This window comes from Sitodiplosis mosellana, unplaced genomic scaffold, assembly GCF_009176505.1.
Source record: "Sitodiplosis mosellana isolate CC-2019 unplaced genomic scaffold, AAFC_SMos_1.0 Smas_scaffold_6113, whole genome shotgun sequence".
NCBI lineage: Eukaryota > Metazoa > Arthropoda > Insecta > Diptera > Cecidomyiidae > Sitodiplosis > Sitodiplosis mosellana.
This window is the reverse complement of record NW_022601354.1, coordinates 695-21,780: the sequence shown is the minus strand read 5'-3', so window position 1 is coordinate 21,780 and position 21,086 is coordinate 695. Positions and strand designations below refer to the sequence as shown.

The 21,086-nt window shown below is 36.0% G+C and overlaps 1 protein-coding gene across 3 annotated transcripts; it reads left to right on the top strand.

The window, feature by feature from the left end:
- The first annotated feature begins 13,930 nt into the window (after window positions 1-13,930).
- On the top strand, window positions 13,931-19,235 carry LOC129573816 (hemicentin-1-like). Of its 3 annotated transcripts, none has more exons than XM_055454922.1 (11): window positions 13,931-14,388; window positions 14,541-14,753; window positions 14,860-14,979; window positions 15,192-15,311; window positions 15,392-15,444; window positions 15,585-15,612; window positions 15,855-15,997; window positions 16,060-17,327; window positions 17,423-17,586; window positions 17,708-18,307; window positions 18,399-19,235. In XM_055454922.1, the coding sequence occupies exons 8-11, from the start codon at window positions 17,197-17,199 to the stop codon at window positions 19,124-19,126; spliced, it is 1,623 nt and encodes a 540-aa protein (XP_055310897.1). In that variant the 5' UTR covers window positions 13,931-14,388; window positions 14,541-14,753; window positions 14,860-14,979; window positions 15,192-15,311; window positions 15,392-15,444; window positions 15,585-15,612; window positions 15,855-15,997; window positions 16,060-17,196; the 3' UTR covers window positions 19,127-19,235. The 3 variants fall into 3 exon arrangements, with proteins under 3 accessions (XP_055310897.1, XP_055310896.1, XP_055310898.1); XM_055454921.1 differs by having other exon boundaries at window positions 13,947-14,388; window positions 14,574-14,753; XM_055454923.1 differs by having other exon boundaries at window positions 13,947-14,388; window positions 14,574-14,753; window positions 14,836-14,979.
- Window positions 19,236-21,086: the final 1,851 nt, after the last annotated feature.

The window sequence follows — 21,086 nt, the reverse complement described above, 5'->3', positions numbered from 1 at the left end:
TTGTACACGATTAAAAACATACTTCTACTCAACCGATTTGGCTCGCACTTATACCAATCGAAAGGTAATGTAACGTAGATCTAAATCAAAAGATCTAATTTTTGACTATTCTTGTAAACATATCGTCATTTTGACACGTATAGCAAAACAAAATTCCTTGCGACTGAATTCGAGAATAAATAATCAAAAAAAATTGTTTTTCATTCGAGCTTATTGCGTCATTTCTCGCTTTTTATCCATTTACATATGTTTCAATGGTTGGAATGCACAGATGTAGATGTGTAAATATGTAAATGATTAGAAGATTTAAACAAGATGTGGAAAAACGAGAAAAATACATGAAGTTGAGTCGCACTAAAAATGCAAAAACGGCGAATGACCACCAATTTATTGGATTTCCATTTTTATTTAGATTTTTTTTTAAAGTCAATTTAATAAATAATTCTATATTCAAAATTATGTCGAATGAAATTGTTGCAGGTATTCTTTTATGTACCGTTCATCCACAATTTGAATTCTCAAATATTCTGATAGAATTCTAGATATGGTTTTTATCAAGACATATTTATTAATCGTGTGCAGTTCTATTTCATTTATTACTTTGAGTGAAAATCCAAATTGTAATTGATTGGACACAATAAAATCGTCAATACTGAGTAAGTAGAGGGAATTTTGAGAAGTTATCAATACATTGGAAGCCAATTCTAACGATCATAATGTAGAAATGCTGTGAAGCTATTAATTAATTAAATAAAACAATTTAGTTTCCTTAACGAATAAAATAAAATGTAATTCTGAATAATTTGATATGCTGTGTTCAAATGAGTTGTTTACTGTTCTACGGTCGATGGGAGAGAGAGAGTGAGAGCTGAAAGCTATGCTGTATGTATGTATATAAGTATGCGTGTCCATTTTCGTATTTAGACTGACATTTGACATCTCGTATTCTGCGCAAATTAAGTGTGAACGGTGTATAATTTTAAGGCTCGTTATTCAACACTCCTCCTTGTTCACACTAAATTACATTTAGCCCTTAAATAATCATGTTTTACAAATGACAATGGTTTAGTTAATAAATCTGCAATCATTTCTTCAGTAGGACAATATAAACAATCAATTAAATGTTTCTTAACTAAATCTCTAATCGTGTCGATGTGCTTTGTTTTGTATGAAAATTTGTGATCACGAACTAAATCGATGCAACTTTGGTTGTCTTCCTCCATAGAAAATTCGCGCTCGAGCATAGTAAGCGTCGACACTAAGAACGGTTGGTCTGACGCTCTGTGTGTACAGTATAAGGCAAAACAACACTACTACATGCGCGCATTGCTTCATCACACACAGTTCGTTATAGTGACCGCGCTCGAAGAGTGTGCAAAGGAGAAATAATACATAAGTACGACGCTCATCTGACACCTCGTCACACAGATCGTTCTCATATAAGAGCGCCGTATGTATGTATTATTTCCCCTTTACACACTTTTCGAGCGCGGTCACTATAACGAACTGTGTGTGACGAAGCGTCGCGCGCATGTAGTAGTGTCGTTCTGCCTTATACTGTACACACAGAGTGTCAGACCAACCATTCTTAGTGTCGACGCTTACTATGCTCGAGCGCGAATTTTCTATGGAGTCGTAGATCACACTTGGCGTTGAAATCATTTCATGCATCTCCTCCAAAAGTTGACGTAGCCACTTGATTCCTACAATGCTTCGGAAATGGAAATGAATTGCGCTTTACACGACGAACCAGCGACTGTGTTACATGACCAACTGATTGTACCGCCGTTGAAGAATATGATTCTCCCGCTGTTTGATTTTCTGTCGATACGATCATCGGCCCAAATCGCATCAGCATAAGCGTGTAACGATGAATTTTCCAAGCTGATGTTACTGAGTTTCAGTTTCAAGTTGTGTGTTGACTTTAGGTATTTCACAACTCGCTTCAGCTTTTCCCAATCTTCAGTTGTTGGCTTGGATACTTTTTGCGCTAAAATGCTCACGCTCGCTGAAATGTCTGGTCTCGAATTGACGGACAAATATAGCAATCGAACAACCAATTCGCCTGTACTTCGTATTGCTATCAAGTTGACTAGACGAATCATCACTCTTTCCGTAGCTGACGTCTAATGGTGTTTTCGATGGTTTCGCATCCATGAGCCCAAAATCAGATGCGATTTGCTTGATGTACGATGACTGACTCAGCTCAAAATTTCCGTTATTGTCTTTGGTAACTTGAATGCTCAAATAATGCCGTATCGTGCCCAAATTTCGCATTTTAAAATGTGACTTGAAAATGCTCTCGATGTGGTTTAATTGCTGTGGTGTTTGGCATGCAACGATCAAATCATCAACGTAAACAATGACATAACAAAACTGACCTGATACTTGTTTTGTGTAAAGGCACGGATCGTTGTAGCTCTGATGAAAAGCCGCTTCGATGAGTACGTTGTGTAATGCGCTATACCACGATCGAGCTGCTTGCTTCAGCCCGTAAATATTTTTCTTCAATAGGCAAACTTTCGATTCATCTTCGTTGTGAAACCCTTGTGGCTGTTTCATATAAATGATTTCATTCAATTTGCCATTCAAGAATGCTGTTTTGGCGTCCAGATGGTAAACGTGCATTTTTCGTTTCGCTGCCACTGACAATAGCGTTTTGATTGTTGTGATCGACACAATCGGTGCAAAGACTTCATCATAGTCCTCTCCGTGTTTTTGTGAGAAGCCTTGTGCCACGAAACGCGCTTTGTAACGCACTATTTCTCCATCGGCTCCCGTCTTCGCCTTGAAAACCCACTTGCTGCCGATAGCTGCCTTTCCTTTCGGTAAATCGACCAATTCCCACGTACCGTTGTAAGTGTGTGACTCTATCTCTTCTTGCATTGCTGTGAGCCACTGAACCCTCTCATCACTTTCAATTGCTTCGCCGTATGACTTTGGTTCGATGGCTTCTTGTGCGATAAACAATTCGTCAATCAGACGCGACGGTGGAATTCCATTTGTTGATCGTTCTGAAACTCGTGGAACAACCCTTTCATTTTCGGTATTTTCGGAATTCTCGATCAGACAGCTATCAGTCTCCTCCTGAATTGTCACATTATCCTCCTGAATCAGTGACTTATGTGACGATGTCAACAGTTCTACTGGAACCAATTCCTCATCAGATGTGATTGTGTTCAGTGAGCAAAACTTGACGTCGCGACTGATAACGACACTTTTTGTGTTGGTGTTGTAGCATCGGTAAGTGAAGATTCAAGTGAAAAATCGGTTCAAGTGAATTTCTACAAGAAATTTAAAGTGCAACACTCGCCAAAGAGTCAAATTTCAAAAAACTCGACAGAGAGTCATTATTTAAAGTAAAATAATGTGCAGAAAAAGAAGGAAAAAATGAGTGAAAAAGCTGATTTACTCGAAAAAAAGCCCAATTGGCCGACGACATAAAAAAAGTACATGTGTCATATAAAAAAGAGCCAAAAGGTCTTCTCAAAAAACGTGAACGCTTCGTTGGGGCAAAAAAAATGCAAGATCTTTTGGATTTGTACAAACAAAACAATGATGAGCTGACACAGTTAGAAGGCGAAGAAGGTGGAAGTTCGATGCAAGAGTCATTCAACGAAACAAAGCTATAATACGATGATTTATGTGCCAATGTGCAGTTGAAATTAGGCAAACCATTAAGCAAATTTATTTCGGTTCAATCAAACGATGACGAAAATGAAAAAGAAAAAGAAGAAGAAGTAATAGAAGAAAATGAATCAGACGAAAATCACTATGATGAACCAGAAACGGATGATATTTTTGCTACACCAAAACCATTGCCAAAGTCACTCTATTCACGTTTCGTATTACGCGACAAAGAAATGAAAGATAAAATAGAAGAAAAAGTCGACCAAGGCAAAATTATTCAACAGACATCTCGATGTAATTGAAGAAAGCATAAAAAATAACATGCATTCGCGAGCACAAATGTCAATAAAAAATATTGAAGCAAAATGCAACGATTTGTCTGAATATATGGATGAACTAAATTTTGTAATGGGAGACGATGCAGTCGATTATGAGGAGATATTTAATGCAACATGGTCGAGATATGATCAGCTGTCGGTAGATGTATACAAGGAAAAGCAAGAAAAAACAACACAGCTGAAACTGAAACCAATCGAAATTCCATATTTCAATGGGTCAACAAAAATGTGGCCAACATATAGCGGTCTGTTCAAAACAATGGTATTAGAAAACAGTGCATTGACAGAATGTGAAAAAATGCAGTACCTCAAAACTACAGTGAAAGGTGAAGCAGCAAATTTGATCGCAAATATGGGAATCATGGATAAAAATTTAGAATCTGCATGGAAAATATTGACGGAACGGTTCGAAGACAAGCGTGCGATTAGAGAGGCTCAATTAGAATTGCTGTTACAAATACCAGACATGCGATTTGAAGCGTCGAACGACCTAATGAAATATTATGAAAAAGGTAAAGAGTGTGTTGAATTATTAAATGAAATCTCAGTGGAGCAGATTTTGTTATATTTATTAATGAAAAAACTACCATCTGAAACGCGTAAAATTTATGAACAGTTACGCTAGGGGCTAGGAACAAGTTGTGACATTCGTATACATTCGCATATATTCATGCGTTCGTGACTTTGTTATTGTTGTTGTACACCCACTGCACTGCGAACATCTCGTATACACAATCACAAGAATTCACGAATATTCGTACGAATTCGTCTCAAGCGCTTGTGTTCTTATCCCCTACCAGTCACGTGAAAATCTAAAAGAAGAACACAAATTGTCAGAATACTTCGAATTTATCTACAAAAGGTGTAAAGTGTTGCAAGCAGTAGAAGTAAACAACAAGAAAGACAAGTGTGTGAATTGTAACGAAAATCATGCACTTTTTATGTGTGAAAAGTTCAAGGCACTCTCAGTTAATGAACGGCGGGAAATTGTAAAGCAGAAGTGAATGGGCAAGCGGAATAATGAAACGTAATTCTGTTTTCAAATGAAGTGCCTCTGAGAAAATTTTTCAGTAAAAAAGCCCCACAAAAATATTGTCTGATAAAAATTTGTATGAAAATCTTATTCAGACAATATTTTTGTGGGGCTTTTTTACTGAAAATTTTTCTCAGAGGCACTTCATTTAAAAACAGAATTACGTTTCATTATTCCGCTTGCCCATTCAAGTCACTTTGTTGGTTATTATTATTGTATTGAAAAAGCTGACAACGCTATTGCCGAACAATGACTTCGACAAAACTATAGTAAACACAGAAGAGCTAGTGATGGCCGACCCTGATTTTAATAAATCAGACAAAATAGATATGATTCTTGGAGCTGATGTATACAGCCAAATAATTATGAACGGAATGATAAAACCGATGGACAAATCATTTGTGTTGCAAGAGACAGAGTTAGGGTGGATCATTTCTGGTCCCGTAAATAAACAAAGAAAAGAATTTAATGAGGCTCTTTGTATGATGTGCAGCACAAACGAAATTGATGAAAAATTACAAAAATTTTGGGGAAGTGGAAGAGATTTCAGAAGAAAAAATATTCACACCAGATGAACAGAACTGCGTTGATTATTTTAATAACAGAATTCGCCGTGATGTGGACGGAGCATACATAGCATCGTTACCGTTTCGTGGTGATCCAGCGACGATGTTAGGCGATTCAAGACGAATGGCCATGGCTCAATTCTTACAAATGGAGAAAAAAAAAAATTGTTTTGAAGGAAGCATACATCGCATACATGAGTGAATTGATCGAAAGAGGCTACATGGTAATGAAAGATAGTACAACAACAAAAATACGGCCAGTATTTGATGCGAGCAGAAAAACTTTCATTAAATGATTTGCTTCGACATGGTCCTAAGTTACAAGAGGATTTGTTCAACATTTTAATTCGATTACGAACCCATGCTGTAGCATTTACGGCGGACATCGAAAAGATGTATTTACATGTAAAATTAGATGAACACGACCAAGTATTTCATAAAATACTTTGGAGAGACAACACGGAAAAACCAATTGAAGACTATCAATTAACCACGGTCACATTTGGCGTCAATATCTTACCGTACATTGCCGTTGCCACGGTACAACATCACGCTAACAACGAAATGAAGAATTTTCCTGGAGCTTGTAACATTATTTTGAAAGACTCTTATATGGATGATGTAAGTAGCGGGTGTGCCACGGTGGAAGAAGCAATACAAATCAAAAAAGATATAACACATGTACTACAACAGGCGAATTTTCCACTAAAGAAATGGGTGTCCAATTGCGGAAATTTTTTAGCAAGCATTCCAGAAGATGAGATTGAGTTAAAAACAAAGGAACTCAACGGATATAAATATGTTTTGACTCTTGGTTTAAAATGGTTTTTCGAGGGAGACAGGCTCGGATTTAAAAGATCACAACTATTTATGATCCATTGGGTTTGTTATCTCCAATTACAATCTACAATAAAATCATAATGCAAGACATTTGGCGTGAAAAATTGAACTGGGATGACGAAGTCAGCGAAGAAACAGCGCGAAAATGGAATGCGTTCACGGAACAATTGCATATTATCGACAAAATAAAACCAAAACGGTGGCTACAATGCACACCAGGAGCAAAAATAGAGCTGCATGGATTCTCAGACGCGGCGGAGCCAGCAATGGGAGCAAATATTTACATGAAGGTGTACGAAAATGGTACAATGCATGTGAATTTAATTGCAGCAAAGACTAAGGTAGCACCAATTAAAAAAATGACGATACCAAAGTTAGAACTTTCCGCTGCAGTTTTATTAGTAAAACTAATGAAAAAAGTGAAAGACTCATTGAAATTGGAAATTGCCGCAACACACTTCTATTCGGACAGCGAAATCACTTTAGCATGGATCAAAGGCGACCGAAACAAATGGAAAACGTTCGTTGCAAATCGAGTTTCGAGAATTCACGCACTTAGTGAAAAGGAGCAATGGCATTATGTCAATACTAAAGCCAATCCAGCTGACATGGCTTCAAGGGGCTTATTACCAAACATCGACTTGGACAGTGTAAGTAATTATTCAACACTGAACAAGACCATTCGAGTAATAGCTTTTTGCAATCGATTCATGAACAAGTTGAAAGAAAAACAAAAAATTACGAAATTGCTGAACAAAACAGAAACAATGGAAACGGTGAAAAAGCAAATACTCGAGCCAGAGGAATTAGAAGCGGCGAAAATATACATAATAAAATTATTTCAAGACAAATTTTTCGAGAAAGAAATACAAAGATTGCAGGAGCAACGACCACTACCAAAAGATAGCCGTCTGTTGAGGTCAAATCCGTTTCTGGACGAGACAAAATATTTTGAGAGTGGGTGGACGGTTGCAAAATTCTGAATTCAGCTATAATAAAAAACATCCGATAATTATTCCATACGGCAGCTATTTGATGAAATTGATTATCCGAGACGCTCACCTCAAGACAATGCATGGCGGAAACCAGCTTACACTGTGCCAAATTCGCCATGAATATTGGATCACAGCAGCAAAACGAGCAATCAAAACATACATAAATAACTGTGTCACATGTCATCGACTAAAATCAAAAAACGCCTGGCAATGAATGGGCAATTTACCAGCTGCAAGAACGAAAATCGTCGAAAGGGCATTCACATACACCGGCACCGATTTATGTGGCCCAATTCATTTAAGAATGTCAGCAAATAGAGGAATAAGAACACAAAAAGGCTACATCGTAATATTCGTTTGCTTGTCAACAAGAGCCATTCATATTGAAATAGTAGCCGACCAAACGGCAGTGTCATTCATTGCAGCATTCAGAAGATTTGTTGGTCGACACGGTAACGTGTTACACTTATATTGCGATAACGGTGGAAATTTCATTGGATCAAATACCATATTAAAATTGGAAAACGAAGAAGCCATTGAGGAATACAAGTTACAAATCAAAGACAATCTATCAATGATGAACACAAAATTCCATTTTAATCCAAGTATAAGCCCTTGGATGGGTGGAATTTGGGAACGGGGTGTGGGGTCCATAAAGAACCATCTTAAACGCACTGTGGGTGAACGCATATTGACATACGAAGAACTATCAACAGTGTTGGCCCAAATAGAAGCAGTTCTAAATTCGAGACCTATTTCACGTTTGTCAGAAAACGCCGACGATCTCGATGTCTTAACACCGGGCCATTTCCTGGTCGGAGGAGCATTGACGGCACCAGTAGAACCGAATTTGTTGAATGAAAATGTAAACAGACTATCGCGGTGGCAAATTTGTAGTATAATGAAGCAAGAATTTTGGAGCAAATGGACAAATTACTATATTACAAGCCTCCAAACAAGACAAAAATGGAGGCTTGAACAAGAAAACTTGAAGGTGGGAGATATGGTTCTCCTAAAAGAAGATAACACGCCAACACTGCAATGGCCATTGGGTCGCATATCAAAAGTACACCCGGGTGAAGATGGCCTTGTAAGGGTGGTGGAAGTAACGGCAAGAAACAAGAAGTACAAAAGACCAATTGTTAAACTGGCAAAATTGCCAATTGAAACTGAAGTCACAGAAAAAGCGCAAGCATATTCAAAAACGAATGATGCAGTGAAAAAACAAACTGAAAACGATGGAAAAAAGTCAGTAAAAAACAAAGAAAAAAAATCGAAGCCGAAGTCAGATAAAACGAAATGTAAGTCTACCAGCAAAACCTTGTTTTGCGCTTTTGTTGCACTGCTAGCTTGTTTTTCATTCATGCCAAGTGCGAGTGCGGTAAATAAATTTGAAATAAGCGAATTCAATAATTCGACATGCGTAAAAGTCAGCAGATGCAATAATGTGGCATTCATAAATGGCAATTGGAATTTGATAACATATTTAGATATGAAAGAATATGACAAGGATTTGTACACACTCAAACATAACGTCGATCATTTGGAAAATCATTGTTTGAAAAATAATAATAGTGCATGTCATACAATAGTTGAAGCGATCACAAGAAAAATGAACGAGATTCTGATGTTAAATGAGGTCATAAAAACCAAAATGAGCAAAAAACAAAAGAGATCAGCATTTTGGTATTCGTATTGGCAATCGGATTTATTGGAGAGAGAATAGTAGGTAATATTTTCGGCAGTGGTGATGCAGAGACAATGAATTGATGAAACGACAAATCTCGGTATTGAAAATAGTAAACAAAAACATGGTTGCATTAGAAGCGGAAAACATAGAGCATTACTTGACATCGTACGTACTAATGACAACATTTGAATTTCATGACAAACAAATCAGTATTATGAAAGCCTAGGGGCTTCTATGTCGGTTTGGCATTCGAATTTTTATTCACAAATTCGCGCTCAGTGCTATGCATTCGCAACGCTGCCATATGATTTCTATGTAAACATTCGCACTCGCATTCGTATGGCAGTCGTATTTCGCTGTTCTCGAACGTTCTCACGAATGCGAGTACGAATGTTTACATAGAAATCATACGGCAGCGTTGCGAATGCATGCCCAAACACAAATGAACGAATGAATTATGTAGTCACAAGTTCGCTGTCATAGCCGCATTCGTCGCATTCGCAAACATTCGAATTTTTGTTCTGAATTGCGAATGCATTCGCAGCATTCGCGAGAGATAAATCCCCTTAGATGAAAGCATTGAACGAAGAAAACAGTAAAGTCAACACATACTGGATTTCACCAAAACAATTGTCATATCAAATAAACAAAATTATGAAAAAATTGCCAAGTAATATGCGCCCGATAGGAGAAAAAGCTTTGGATATTTACAATTTTGCTCGAATGAAAACATTTGCAACATCAGGAACGCTTATTACGGTCATCGAAGTACCATTGGTAGAAATCGTTGAATATTCATGCGCAGAATTGGAGCCGATTGAATTTGTTTATCAGGAGAATCTCATAACACCAACAATCAATAACAAATATATATTGTATAACGACGAGTTTGTACATTTTTTAAATGAGGAGACACGGAAGAAATGCATCGAATATGAAAACAAAAACTATTGCGAGCTAAACAAGCCAATGATGAAGAAAGAATCAGTCCAAGCATGTGAATGGGAATTGCTGACAAATACAACATCACACAGCTGTGAATTTAAGACAAGTAAAGACAACGAAACTTGGTGAGAAATAAAAATAAACAAATGGTTATATAGTGTAAAGCAGAACACAAACATCAAAATAAAATGCAACGAAGAAATATCGGACGTTACAATTTATGGCAGCGGTATGCTTACAATTAACGAGCAGTGTGAAGTGTCAACAAAAATGAATTGGATCAAAGCGAAAAAAGAAATCATAACAAAAAATAATAAGATTGGAATTCAGTGAGCTACAGTGGCCTGCGGAAGGTGACAATAAAATTGACACACAAAATACAATAGAAGAGGTGGAAGATGCAGTGTTTCTACATCATTTGCATCACTACATAGCAATATATATCATAGTCTTCATTTTGATGATCGGGAGCATTTACATTTATAATGCGCTATTGAAAGCAAAAGCATAAAGATCGAGTCACAATCTGTATCGAACGCTTGAACAAGTGAAAAATAAAATATAAGAAAAAGTTGTTGGTGCAGTGAACAGATAAAAAAAAACTCTAAGATTCAGATTATCAGTGAGTGCTAAAATGAGCCGACTGTTGCAGAAAAAAATAACTATCGTATGCCACAACGGAAAGCTGTATAGATATATTGAAAAAATAGAAAAAATCGTCGAAGAAGTAATTGATTTAACAAAAAACGTGCCACAGCCCGAAGTAATAGACCTAACAAACGACCCACAACCACAATTGATTGACCTAACGAGAGAGAAAACTCCAACACCACCACCACCGCCGATGTGGTCATCAAATAGAACGAACACACCATATGATAACACACCGTACGCATCACCAGCTTACACCAACTATTTCGGCACACAGTCCACAATATTCAAACAAATATTCAAAAAAATATGTCGATGCATCGATGCATTGCATCAACATAAAGCATATTAAAAAGATAGAAGTTTCAAAGATTTATCATATTTTGGTTAATTGCACGTTTTAATCTTGTGTTAATGAACAAATGTAGTGTAGTTTAGTTTCAATTTCAATTAATCGTGCAGTTTTCATGTCAATGATTATTTACATGATTTATAAAGAGCACATCTTGCACTTCATCCAATGATTATTTATATGATTAAACCACGTATTGTTATATTATTACATATTCCATTTCAAGAACATTACCATCTCCAAATTGCTTTGTGTACAATGGGTTTAGCATAATAAGCCAAAATGTATTCCAGTAAAAGTTCAGTTCAATTTTTAAAGTGAATAAAGAAACATTTTAAATTGAATAAATCTAATGTATTTTCATTTATGAAAATACACTCACTAACTATCACACTTACTTGTTCGTGTACAAACTGCGGTTAGAAAGAAAGAGACGTTGTTCGCAGTGGACTCAGTTTAAATGTTCTTTGTATAGTTATGAACAGGATTGGGTATACGATCGCCGAAGAACTTTTTGCGAATTGTTTCATGAAAGCTTCCGTCCAATTTTTTGCATAATAATGTGAACTGAAAGTACCTTAACGAATTTCGATAAAAATGTATGTTCTTGAGTTTTATTCAAAACCATATAATGATGTTGAACATGAGCCGGGCATGATTTAGTATACGGTTCGTTGAATATATATTTCAATGGAGAAGAATTTCAAAAAATTGAGACAGAAAATAAGCTACCTTCTACACACTGTGGCAATCTGGATTTCCCGATGAATGTTAGGTAAACTTATAAGAAATAAAAACAATTGCAATTCATTTGCTTTATAAATTTTTATTTTACTCAACTAAATACAATAATCATCGCATTTCGTTAGTTTTACAAATTCAATCATCACTATACGTCGATAGTTTGATGCAAATATAGTTGCTGGAGATTAAGCTTTAGTTCCTTTATATGCGGGCGGTGCTGCGCCGTCACCTTTATAGCCTACTGAAGGTTTAGCTGCTGGAGATTCGCCTTTAAATGGGGGATTTGAAGCTTTTGGTTCAGCACCAAAAATACCACTAATCCATTCAAAGAAAAGTGGTTCAGCGCTGGTGGCTACAACGGAAAAAGCAGCAATCAAAAATGCAATTACAACGAATTTCATTGCGATTTTTTTTGTATTTTAATTTATTGTTCCAGAACGGATAAATTCAAGACTAATAACAGGCTGCTTGATATTCGACGGCCTTTTATATGAAATAGAGCGCTGAACAATCATGCATTACTCATTTCACATCGATCAATCACGCAAGCGATTTAAGCGCATTCCCACGACAAGATTTTGATGTATTTTCTTAGTTGATCGTGCCCATGAATAAATAATTATCAAGTGACACGAATTTTGAGATTTGACGTAAAGCGTAAACTGAGCCGTGCGAGGCGTGAGCTTTGCATGTTATGTGAATATCAGGAATTCAACATAAAAACTATCAATCTAATTTCATTTTGTTTCACAAATCTTTATCGCAAAATGTATTTTCCCTTTAAATGTGATTTCAACAAAAAATGGGATTCGAATCAATCATCAATGTCGGATGAATAATGATCATTGTGAAAATGGCAACAAAAGACGTCACTTTTGAGGCATGATACGATAAATAGTATGACTAGGCCCCACTTGGGGGCAGCATTGATAAGACAGCAATATGTAGAATAAGCAAATTCACGAGTGACCGATCGCACATACCTGTAAGCGATCGGCCACTGATCAGCATTCATTCATCAATCGTACCTGAATACACAAAATTCAATCAAAAGTCAAGCACCTCACCTTCATTTCACGAACTGATGGACTCTGTCCATCGGTCTCCAACACCCTATTTCACCCAAAAGTACCACATTTGGCTACACTTGGCTACACTTTAAACTTTTTTTTTTTTTTGTTAGCTAGATTTATTCGTTGGCTGAATTTTCAGCCGAGAATATGAGCTAGCGGCAGGTAAAATGACGAATATTGACTCGCTATTTTAGTCCCCACATAGTTTGCTACCAGACGGTGCAAAACATGCACTTGCGTCAGTTGAAATGCATATTTGTGGCATTTTCAAACTGCGACAGCAAGATCTTTGGAGGAATAAAAAGGTATCGGATAATTATAATGAATGAACTGAAAGATATTGAGCCGAATTCTTTGAATCACTGATTCACACTGGACGTTTTTCAGTTGGAAATGTGAAAATTTTCTGAGAAAACAATTGAAGAATACTTCCAACCATATCCATATCCATATCAGCGGCTAGAATTCCAATGCACTTATTGCTATGCATCTAGATTAATGTAAATTTTTGCCTCATGCACAGAGAATGTGAATCTCAAATGACACAGCATTTAGCATGAAAAACATATCAAATTCTTAAAAACCCAATTGCAATTCGGAATGAAACGTAATTTGAGCGAGAAACATAGGAGTGTGCTCATGTTCGTTTGAAATTTTGTCTTGGAATCTAATAAATTTTAAAGCCAATAAGTTCTGATGTGGTTTCTTCTTCCTTAAACTTCAATATAAAATTAATGATTTATCAATATCAAATCAACACCTAGCAATGTGCTAACTCTATCGATGACACTATATTTGGAATTTGGCATTGAAATAAGACACATATTCGATTGTTGATAATAAAATGAGAGCAGTTCTTATTATAAACATAGCATTATAATAAGAACTGCTCTCATTTTATTATCAACAATCGAATGTGTTTCTTATTAAGCACTACGTATATTCATGGGATTTCCAACTATTAAACTTGATCCTTGATCCTTGATCATTGACGCCTTATCTACAATCGCTTAGAACACTTGCACTTTACGTTTCGAATGAAATCCGTTCCACTTTTCCAATCAATGCTAGTTAGTGTTCGATTGATCAGAAGCTGCTTTGGAATACATCAAGAGAAGAATTAAAATAGTTGATAAATTTGAATTTGATCTCGTTCAAAATCAACGAGTTACTATTTAGAATTTCAATTGGATTAATATCTAGACAGGTTATTTGTCGAAATTAAGTTCATAAGTTCATAAACTGCATTTTACCAGAAAAAATATAGAATTTGGTGATAAAATTGGATTCGAGTGTCTGTGAACCAGAGAAAAATATCAAAATAACTCGACTTTGGCTTCATTTCGTTGATTCCAATAAAATATGAAGGCTGCTTCGGTTTTAATTCTGTGCTGTAGCACGGCTTTTGGTCTAACCACTTTTGGAATACCGCATCATGAGTATCTCTGCAATGATGGCTCGTTTTATCTAAAATATGATCGATGTAATGGTGTAAAAGATTGTGCTGGAGGTGAAGATGAAGACAATTGTCGTAAGTGTTGACTCGGAATTGCAATCAGCTTAATGCACTCTAACTATGTATATCGGAAAGAAGATAAAGCTATTCACATACAATAAACAAATTGAAAGCATAGCTAAAATGAGAGATGTTTTTCTAATTGTTTTGGTTTTCTGTCGAATTAGTGGAACAATGATATTGTCTTTCCATATTCAAAGTATGTAATGGTCAATTTGCGTGCGTCAACGGTACCTGCATTGACCTAGACCATGTTTGTGATGGGACCAACAATTGTGCGGGTAGTGAAGACGAAGAGCAGAAAATGTGCTATAAATTTAACTTAAGAAATGTAAGACAAACACTTTCTACTTCGGATACTGATTCTACAACGGAATCGTGTGAGTGTCGCATTTTATCCTCTTACAAATGACACTGTACGATATGTAGGAAATTTTCTATTTTCTGTTACACCATAATAAGTGAGTATTTTCACAAATTACATAGTCATTCCATTCAATCCGGAAAAATTCCGATGCAACAATGGTGAGCATGTACTTAAGAGATGGATTTGTGATTTTGAAAGAGATTGTGCTGATGGCTCGGATGAAAATCCCGACATGTGCGGTAGGCATTTTATGATACTAAAGGACTTGCCAATCGCATTTTCGCAGTTTTATTACACTTCTCCAAATTTAATTTTAAAATAATGTTCTTTCAACTATTTGATTAGAACATTTCACTTCGATTAATTCACCCTCAAATGTATTTTCAAATCAAATATTAAAATTGCACTTCCATGTTTTTATTAAGAAACCATTCGTTATTGATTTAAATAGAAAACCTATCATGTCGGGCCGATGAGTTTAGATGTGGATCCGATTGCGAGTGCATTCCAAATATATGGCACTGCGATGGTCGGAATGATTGCTCTAATGGGGTTGATGAATCCAAATGCAGTGAGTATGCAATGAATACTATTCATTGATCTCCAACATTACTTTGAAAGAATGATGGAATTTTTTTTTCTTTAATTTAGATGAAACTTGTCGTTCTGATCAGTTCTCTTGCTCGAATGGTCGCTGCATTCAGGTAAACCGAGATTATAAACATAACCGGTCGATACATTCTCGAAAATTTTAATTTTTCTATTTCAACATTTGAAATTCATCTATTATCTCGAAAGTCACAATTTTTTATGTCAAATTAATTATTATTTTTCAACATTATAGCCACATTGGCGTTGTGACTCAGATAATGGTAAGTAAGAACAATGTTCCGTTCCCATTTTTGACTTGATGTTTCGACTTGGATATAATATAAGAATTTTTTCGTTGTTCACATAATAGTTTCGGTGGAATAAGAAAAAATTCATACGAATTTAATTATTTGACAAAAAATCGAATTTAAATATTTCTCCATACAAACAGCAAATAAATAAATTCGGATAAATAATTTCATTATAAATTATTTCACCCAGCCGTTCACATGTTATTTTCAAGATTGTGGAGATGGAAGTGATGAATTGAACTGTCCAAAGAAAGAATGCAAGGTTGATCAGTTTATGTGCAACAATGGAAAGTGTATTCCACAAAGGTGGAGATGTGATCGAGAAGGCGATTGTTTGGATAATTCCGATGAACTTGTAAGAACATTCAATTCCTTTTTCAGTCCTTTTTAATATGGGTTTGACTTTTTTTTATACAGAATTGTACTGATTCAAGACGAAATTCGACATCAACTCAACCAACTGCATTGACAACAGAAGCATCGACTGTAGAATCAAATATAACGTTTACTCAAACATCAATTGAGGCGACAATGGTTCCAACAAAATAAATTCGAATACAAAAAGTGTTGTCATTCAGAAAAAAACACATTAAAAGTTCCCTGGATATACGTGAATCATTGATATATAGATGTGTTCAGGACGATAGCAACAGCAGCAATAACCTTATCAGTTAATATAGCGTTAGGTCTTTGCTCTAGTAGGAGATTTTTTTTTTACCGAGAGTGTACTTTTCCTACTGAAGAGGCCGGAGTTAAGCTGAATTTGGTCGGTGCAAAATTTTCATTGCTAGCATAGATCACCCTAACAACGTCTCAAAGATGGCTAGTAATGAACATTCTTCATCGTGAATGTGTTTAAATAACGGTTCAGCCATCTGTGTCAGCAAATTCAACTCAGCGTACGCCTGCTCAGAAGTGAAAATACACTCTCTATTGAACCCTGTATTGAATTGAATTGGAATATCAGTAAACAGATATGAAACAGGCACACGTAGAAAATATTATTTTGATTATAATGTCTACTGATAGTAAAATTCATTGCTCACTTTATTTTAGTCAACCAGGCGTATCACACTACTGTGTTTCAGTTTGGTTGTAGCACAAATTCAAGAAAATTTAATCTCATTTTGTAGCAAAACTTGCACCATTGACCCGAATCGAATGAGACAAGGAATGAAATTCGTGATAAAAAAAAATCTCGGGTCGTTGTAATATGCAAAGTAGCTTAGACTGTCCCAATAAATGTTAACGTATTGTCAAACAATCAGTTGAAATAATGCGTTTCAATTGAAATCTCTGTCAGTCTGTCTTTGAAGTTGAACCCATTTCAATAGCAATGAATTTAAATGAACTGATTTGATAGTGAAAAAATACCTATCGGGTGATCAATTTGAAAGTGTATCGAAATTTTATTGACGTTATTTCTATTGAATCAGAGAAAATTAAAAAAAAATTAATTGAAAGTAAATTTCACCGATAATTGAGCTCCTAAGACTAGTGAATAAACAATCGAAAGAGGTTTTACTACAAGCAACATTTTGACATAACTATAACATGAAGATCGTATTTGATTTACTTGTGTTGGGCATTTTATTAAATACATATCATCAAGTTTGCACTCAGTTAATCGCAGAGCATGAAGAAGTCCAATTAAGTGGACCGAATGTTTGTAAACGCATCGAAGAGTAAGTGATGACAAATATTGCGAAATGTAGTTATGACTTTGCCATGAAATTGGATACATGTCCAAGTAATCGTATCATTGTTGTGTGTATGATAGGTTTCCGGTTGAGGTTGTAGTAACGGAAAAGCAACCCTATCAAGAGCGAGTGGAAAACTGGTGTCTTGCCGTTCCGCCACGATGTTCAGCCTACAAAATCAAATTTCGAACGGTTAACAAGACAGTGGCTCTGAAGATGGACCGAGTTATCTTTGAATGTTGCGGTAATTGATGCTTAATAATGATTTTGTTTCATGTTTCTTTCGTTTTTTTTCATCGCTGAGTCCACATATCCGGTTTGCAATGACCTTAATATATTTAAACTTTTGAATCTGTCAAATATAGATGGTTATGCTAGAAACGAAGCTGGAAATGCATGCAAACCGCTTTGTACTGAATGCAAACATGGTGTTTGTATTGAACCCAATCGTTGCAAGTGCGATTCGGGCTTTTTCGGACCGGCATGTTCAACGTCAGATTCCGATTTCGCACACACGGATCAAGAATCAACATCGGTTGCAACCGAAGAGCGCACGGAACCAAATACGACGCCAATTTTCCAGTGGCTGTATTTTCCAACGGAAGCCGAACCAGTAGTAACACATCCAATTGAAGCTGAACCAACTGTAGAACAAGACTCGTCACCATTACTTGATATTTCCACGGAAACTATACTCTCAAAGCCTCTAGATGTGAAACTATCGCAAGACTATTATTCCATCGTTCAAAATGCCGACTTTAGTTTGACTTGTGAAGTGTCTGGATGTTCTACCCCAATTATTACCTGGAAACGAATGTATGAAGAGAGTCTTGGATCAAATGTTCAACAAATTGATAATGTTTTGAACATTTTTAATGCTCAACCAGAAAATCGCGGTATTTACCAATGCATCGCTGAATCAAATGGTCAAGTAGCTGAAGCTGCGGCAGCTATCAATCTAGAATGTAAGTAGAGATTTCAAGAGCTAAAAAAAGATCATGAAATTCATTCAAATTTATCACCTTCTTTTGCTCATTTAAACCGTTATTTTCCCAGTACGTGAAGTTCCACAGATTGAAATCTATCCGTCTGAGTCACAAGTGATACAAGTTGGCGATTATGCAGTTCTAAAATGTCGTGCCGTTGCTGGAGCTCCAACCCCAATTTTGGAATGGATTCGACGTGATCGCGCACCACTTTCACATCGGATTGAGGAAATGTCATTCGGTAACATTCTCATTTCGAATGTAACAGCCGCTGAAGCAGGTGACTACGAGTGCCGAGCGTCAAACATAGTTGGAGATACAAGCAAAACCATTTCGATCATCGTCCAACAACCACAATCGTTGAACATTTCAATTCTGCCCGAATTGACAGAAATAACCATCGACGAAGGCAATCAATTGTACTTGCTGTGCTCTACCGATGGCTCATTACCTTCCACTGTACAATGGTATGGTCCAAAAAGTCGACGAAAACTTGGAGCATCTATCAAATTGCCAAAATATTTAAACAATTATGCAATATTTCAAAAGAACAATGTAAGCCGCGATGATGAAGGCATTTACGTGTGTCACGCTAGTAACGGTGATGGTCAGAAGAAAAAACACATCAAAGTTCTGATTCAATCGAAACCAAATGATGGTAAATTATTCAAAATTGATGAAAATACGTCGACAACAACAACGACACCGACAACGACAACAACGACAAAACCAACAATAATGACAACCACTTCACGTGATAAATACGAATATGATAGTGATTATTATTATGACAATTGATGAGTTTCAAGCGGGCCCAAAACTTTTCAAGAAAAAAAAATGCGAATGAAATACTTTTACAAAATGTCTTCTGTGCACAAAATAATAATCAATAAATGATTCAACTAATTTCTCATATTGTTTGTTCTTTACACAGCATATTTCGAATTGGAACATTTTTAAGTACATAATAGTCGCATTTTAATTCAAATACAAATAATTTCGAAATATCCAGCCACTTGCTGAACAATTCGAAAGTGACAGCAGTAACACCAAACAATATTTCGAATTGCGTCGCTGTCATCGATCTCTGTGACTGTGTGCGCGCTGTTCGTTCAGTGCTATTTCATCAGCAGCACAAAGTGCGTCTCTTTGAGCCTCGACTACATGTTCAGTTCAAGTCAACAAATATTTTCTTTTGTTCACGACGTCATTTTCACTCCGGTCAATAGAGTTATCTTAACACAGTACTTTTACTCGATAGATTATTTGACGAGTCTTGAATTTTAGGTCAAATCATTTTAACTTCATCGAAAAAAATATTGTGAAGAAAAGGTGAGTCATTGTCAAAGTAAAATTTTTCAAGTGTTTCATTCATGTGACATTTCTTGGATGAGAAAAAAAACTAATCTGATTTCTGTTTGGCAGCACTGATATTACGTCGCAATTAATGGTCATGGTACAGAGCCTGATAAACACGAATCGGATGACATCGCCATTCAGAATGAATCGATTTTGTGCAAAATGGGAATAAAAGAGGAGCCGACCGTCAAACAAGAGCCATAAGCTGACGATGGTACTGTGATGGTGTCGCGGTCAACACACACAACCAATGGATTCCCTGATGATTCAATGTGCGGATTCTCGTATAAAACGCAGAAAATAAAAACGCAGAAAAATGAAAAATTTGATTTTTGACTAAAATATTGGGTAAATGAGGGTTCTTTTGGGTTATTTTTCCAAAATAATGGCATTTTATCTTGGCCAAAACCTCGAATAGTGTATTTTTCTGGTACCTCACATACATTACATTTACACTAGCATTTAGGACAACAACAAAGAGAGAGAAAGAAAATAAAAGGACAAAAACCATTATTCATAACACAGTGCAACATTTTTTCGGTCATCGATGCGGGCATAAGTTTTGAGCATCGCTGCTGAAAGTACTTACCAAAACTAGAAATTCTGTATCATTCGTTTTGCCAACTTGGCTATCTTTTTCATTTTATGGAATTATGTATTTTTGGCTCAAACTGGATTTTGAGCACTTTTTCGACATTTTTACAAGGCTATATCTCGGTGAACCGTAGGGAATATTGTTTTTGTGTCTTGAGCAAAGTTGTAGGTATTGAATGAGAGGAAGAAAAAAATGCAAAACATACTTACCCAAAAAAATGCATCTAGGGCCTCAAAATCGCAAAAGTGCCCATTTTTTACCATTTTTCAACCATAACTCGCAGCGTATCCTATTTTCATGGCCACTGTATTCAGCAATTTTGTAGCCAACGTATAACTGGACAACTTTGCTCAACATACTAACCCAGAAAAATCATGTTCTATCTACCTTTTTGGCTCAAAATCACTCTTTGGTACCAAAAATGGTCATTTTGTTGTGAATTTTGGCCTATTACATGCAAATATCTGTATATCTTTCCATATTTTACGCTTTTATTTTCGCTAAATTTCACGAGGAACTGTGTACTTAGCTTTACCCAATATTTTAGTCAAAAATCAAATTTTTCATTTTTCTGTGTTTTTTTTCTGCGTTTTGTCTTTCTGTGTTTTTTTCTGCGTTTTTTTTCTGCGTTTTTTTTCTGCGTTTTGTCTTTCTGTGTTTTTTTCTGCGTTTTGTCTTTCTGTGTTTTTTTCTGCGTTTTGTCTTTCCGTGTTTTTTTTTCTGCGTTTTGTCTTTCTGCGTTTTTTTTTCTGCGTTTTGTCTTTCTGCGTTTTTTTTCTGTGTTTTTTTTCTGCGTTTTTATTT

Coding starts and splice junctions, on each gene's coding strand:
- LOC129573816 (XM_055454922.1), top strand. CDS start 17,197: ATGAAGATCGTATTTGATTTACTTGTGTTGGGCATTTTATTAAATACA. Junction 17,587..17,707: donor AGTTATCTTTGAATGTTGCG/GTAATTGATGCT, acceptor TGTCAAATATAG/ATGGTTATGCTAGAAACGAA. Junction 18,308..18,398: donor GGCAGCTATCAATCTAGAAT/GTAAGTAGAGAT, acceptor TTATTTTCCCAG/TACGTGAAGTTCCACAGATT.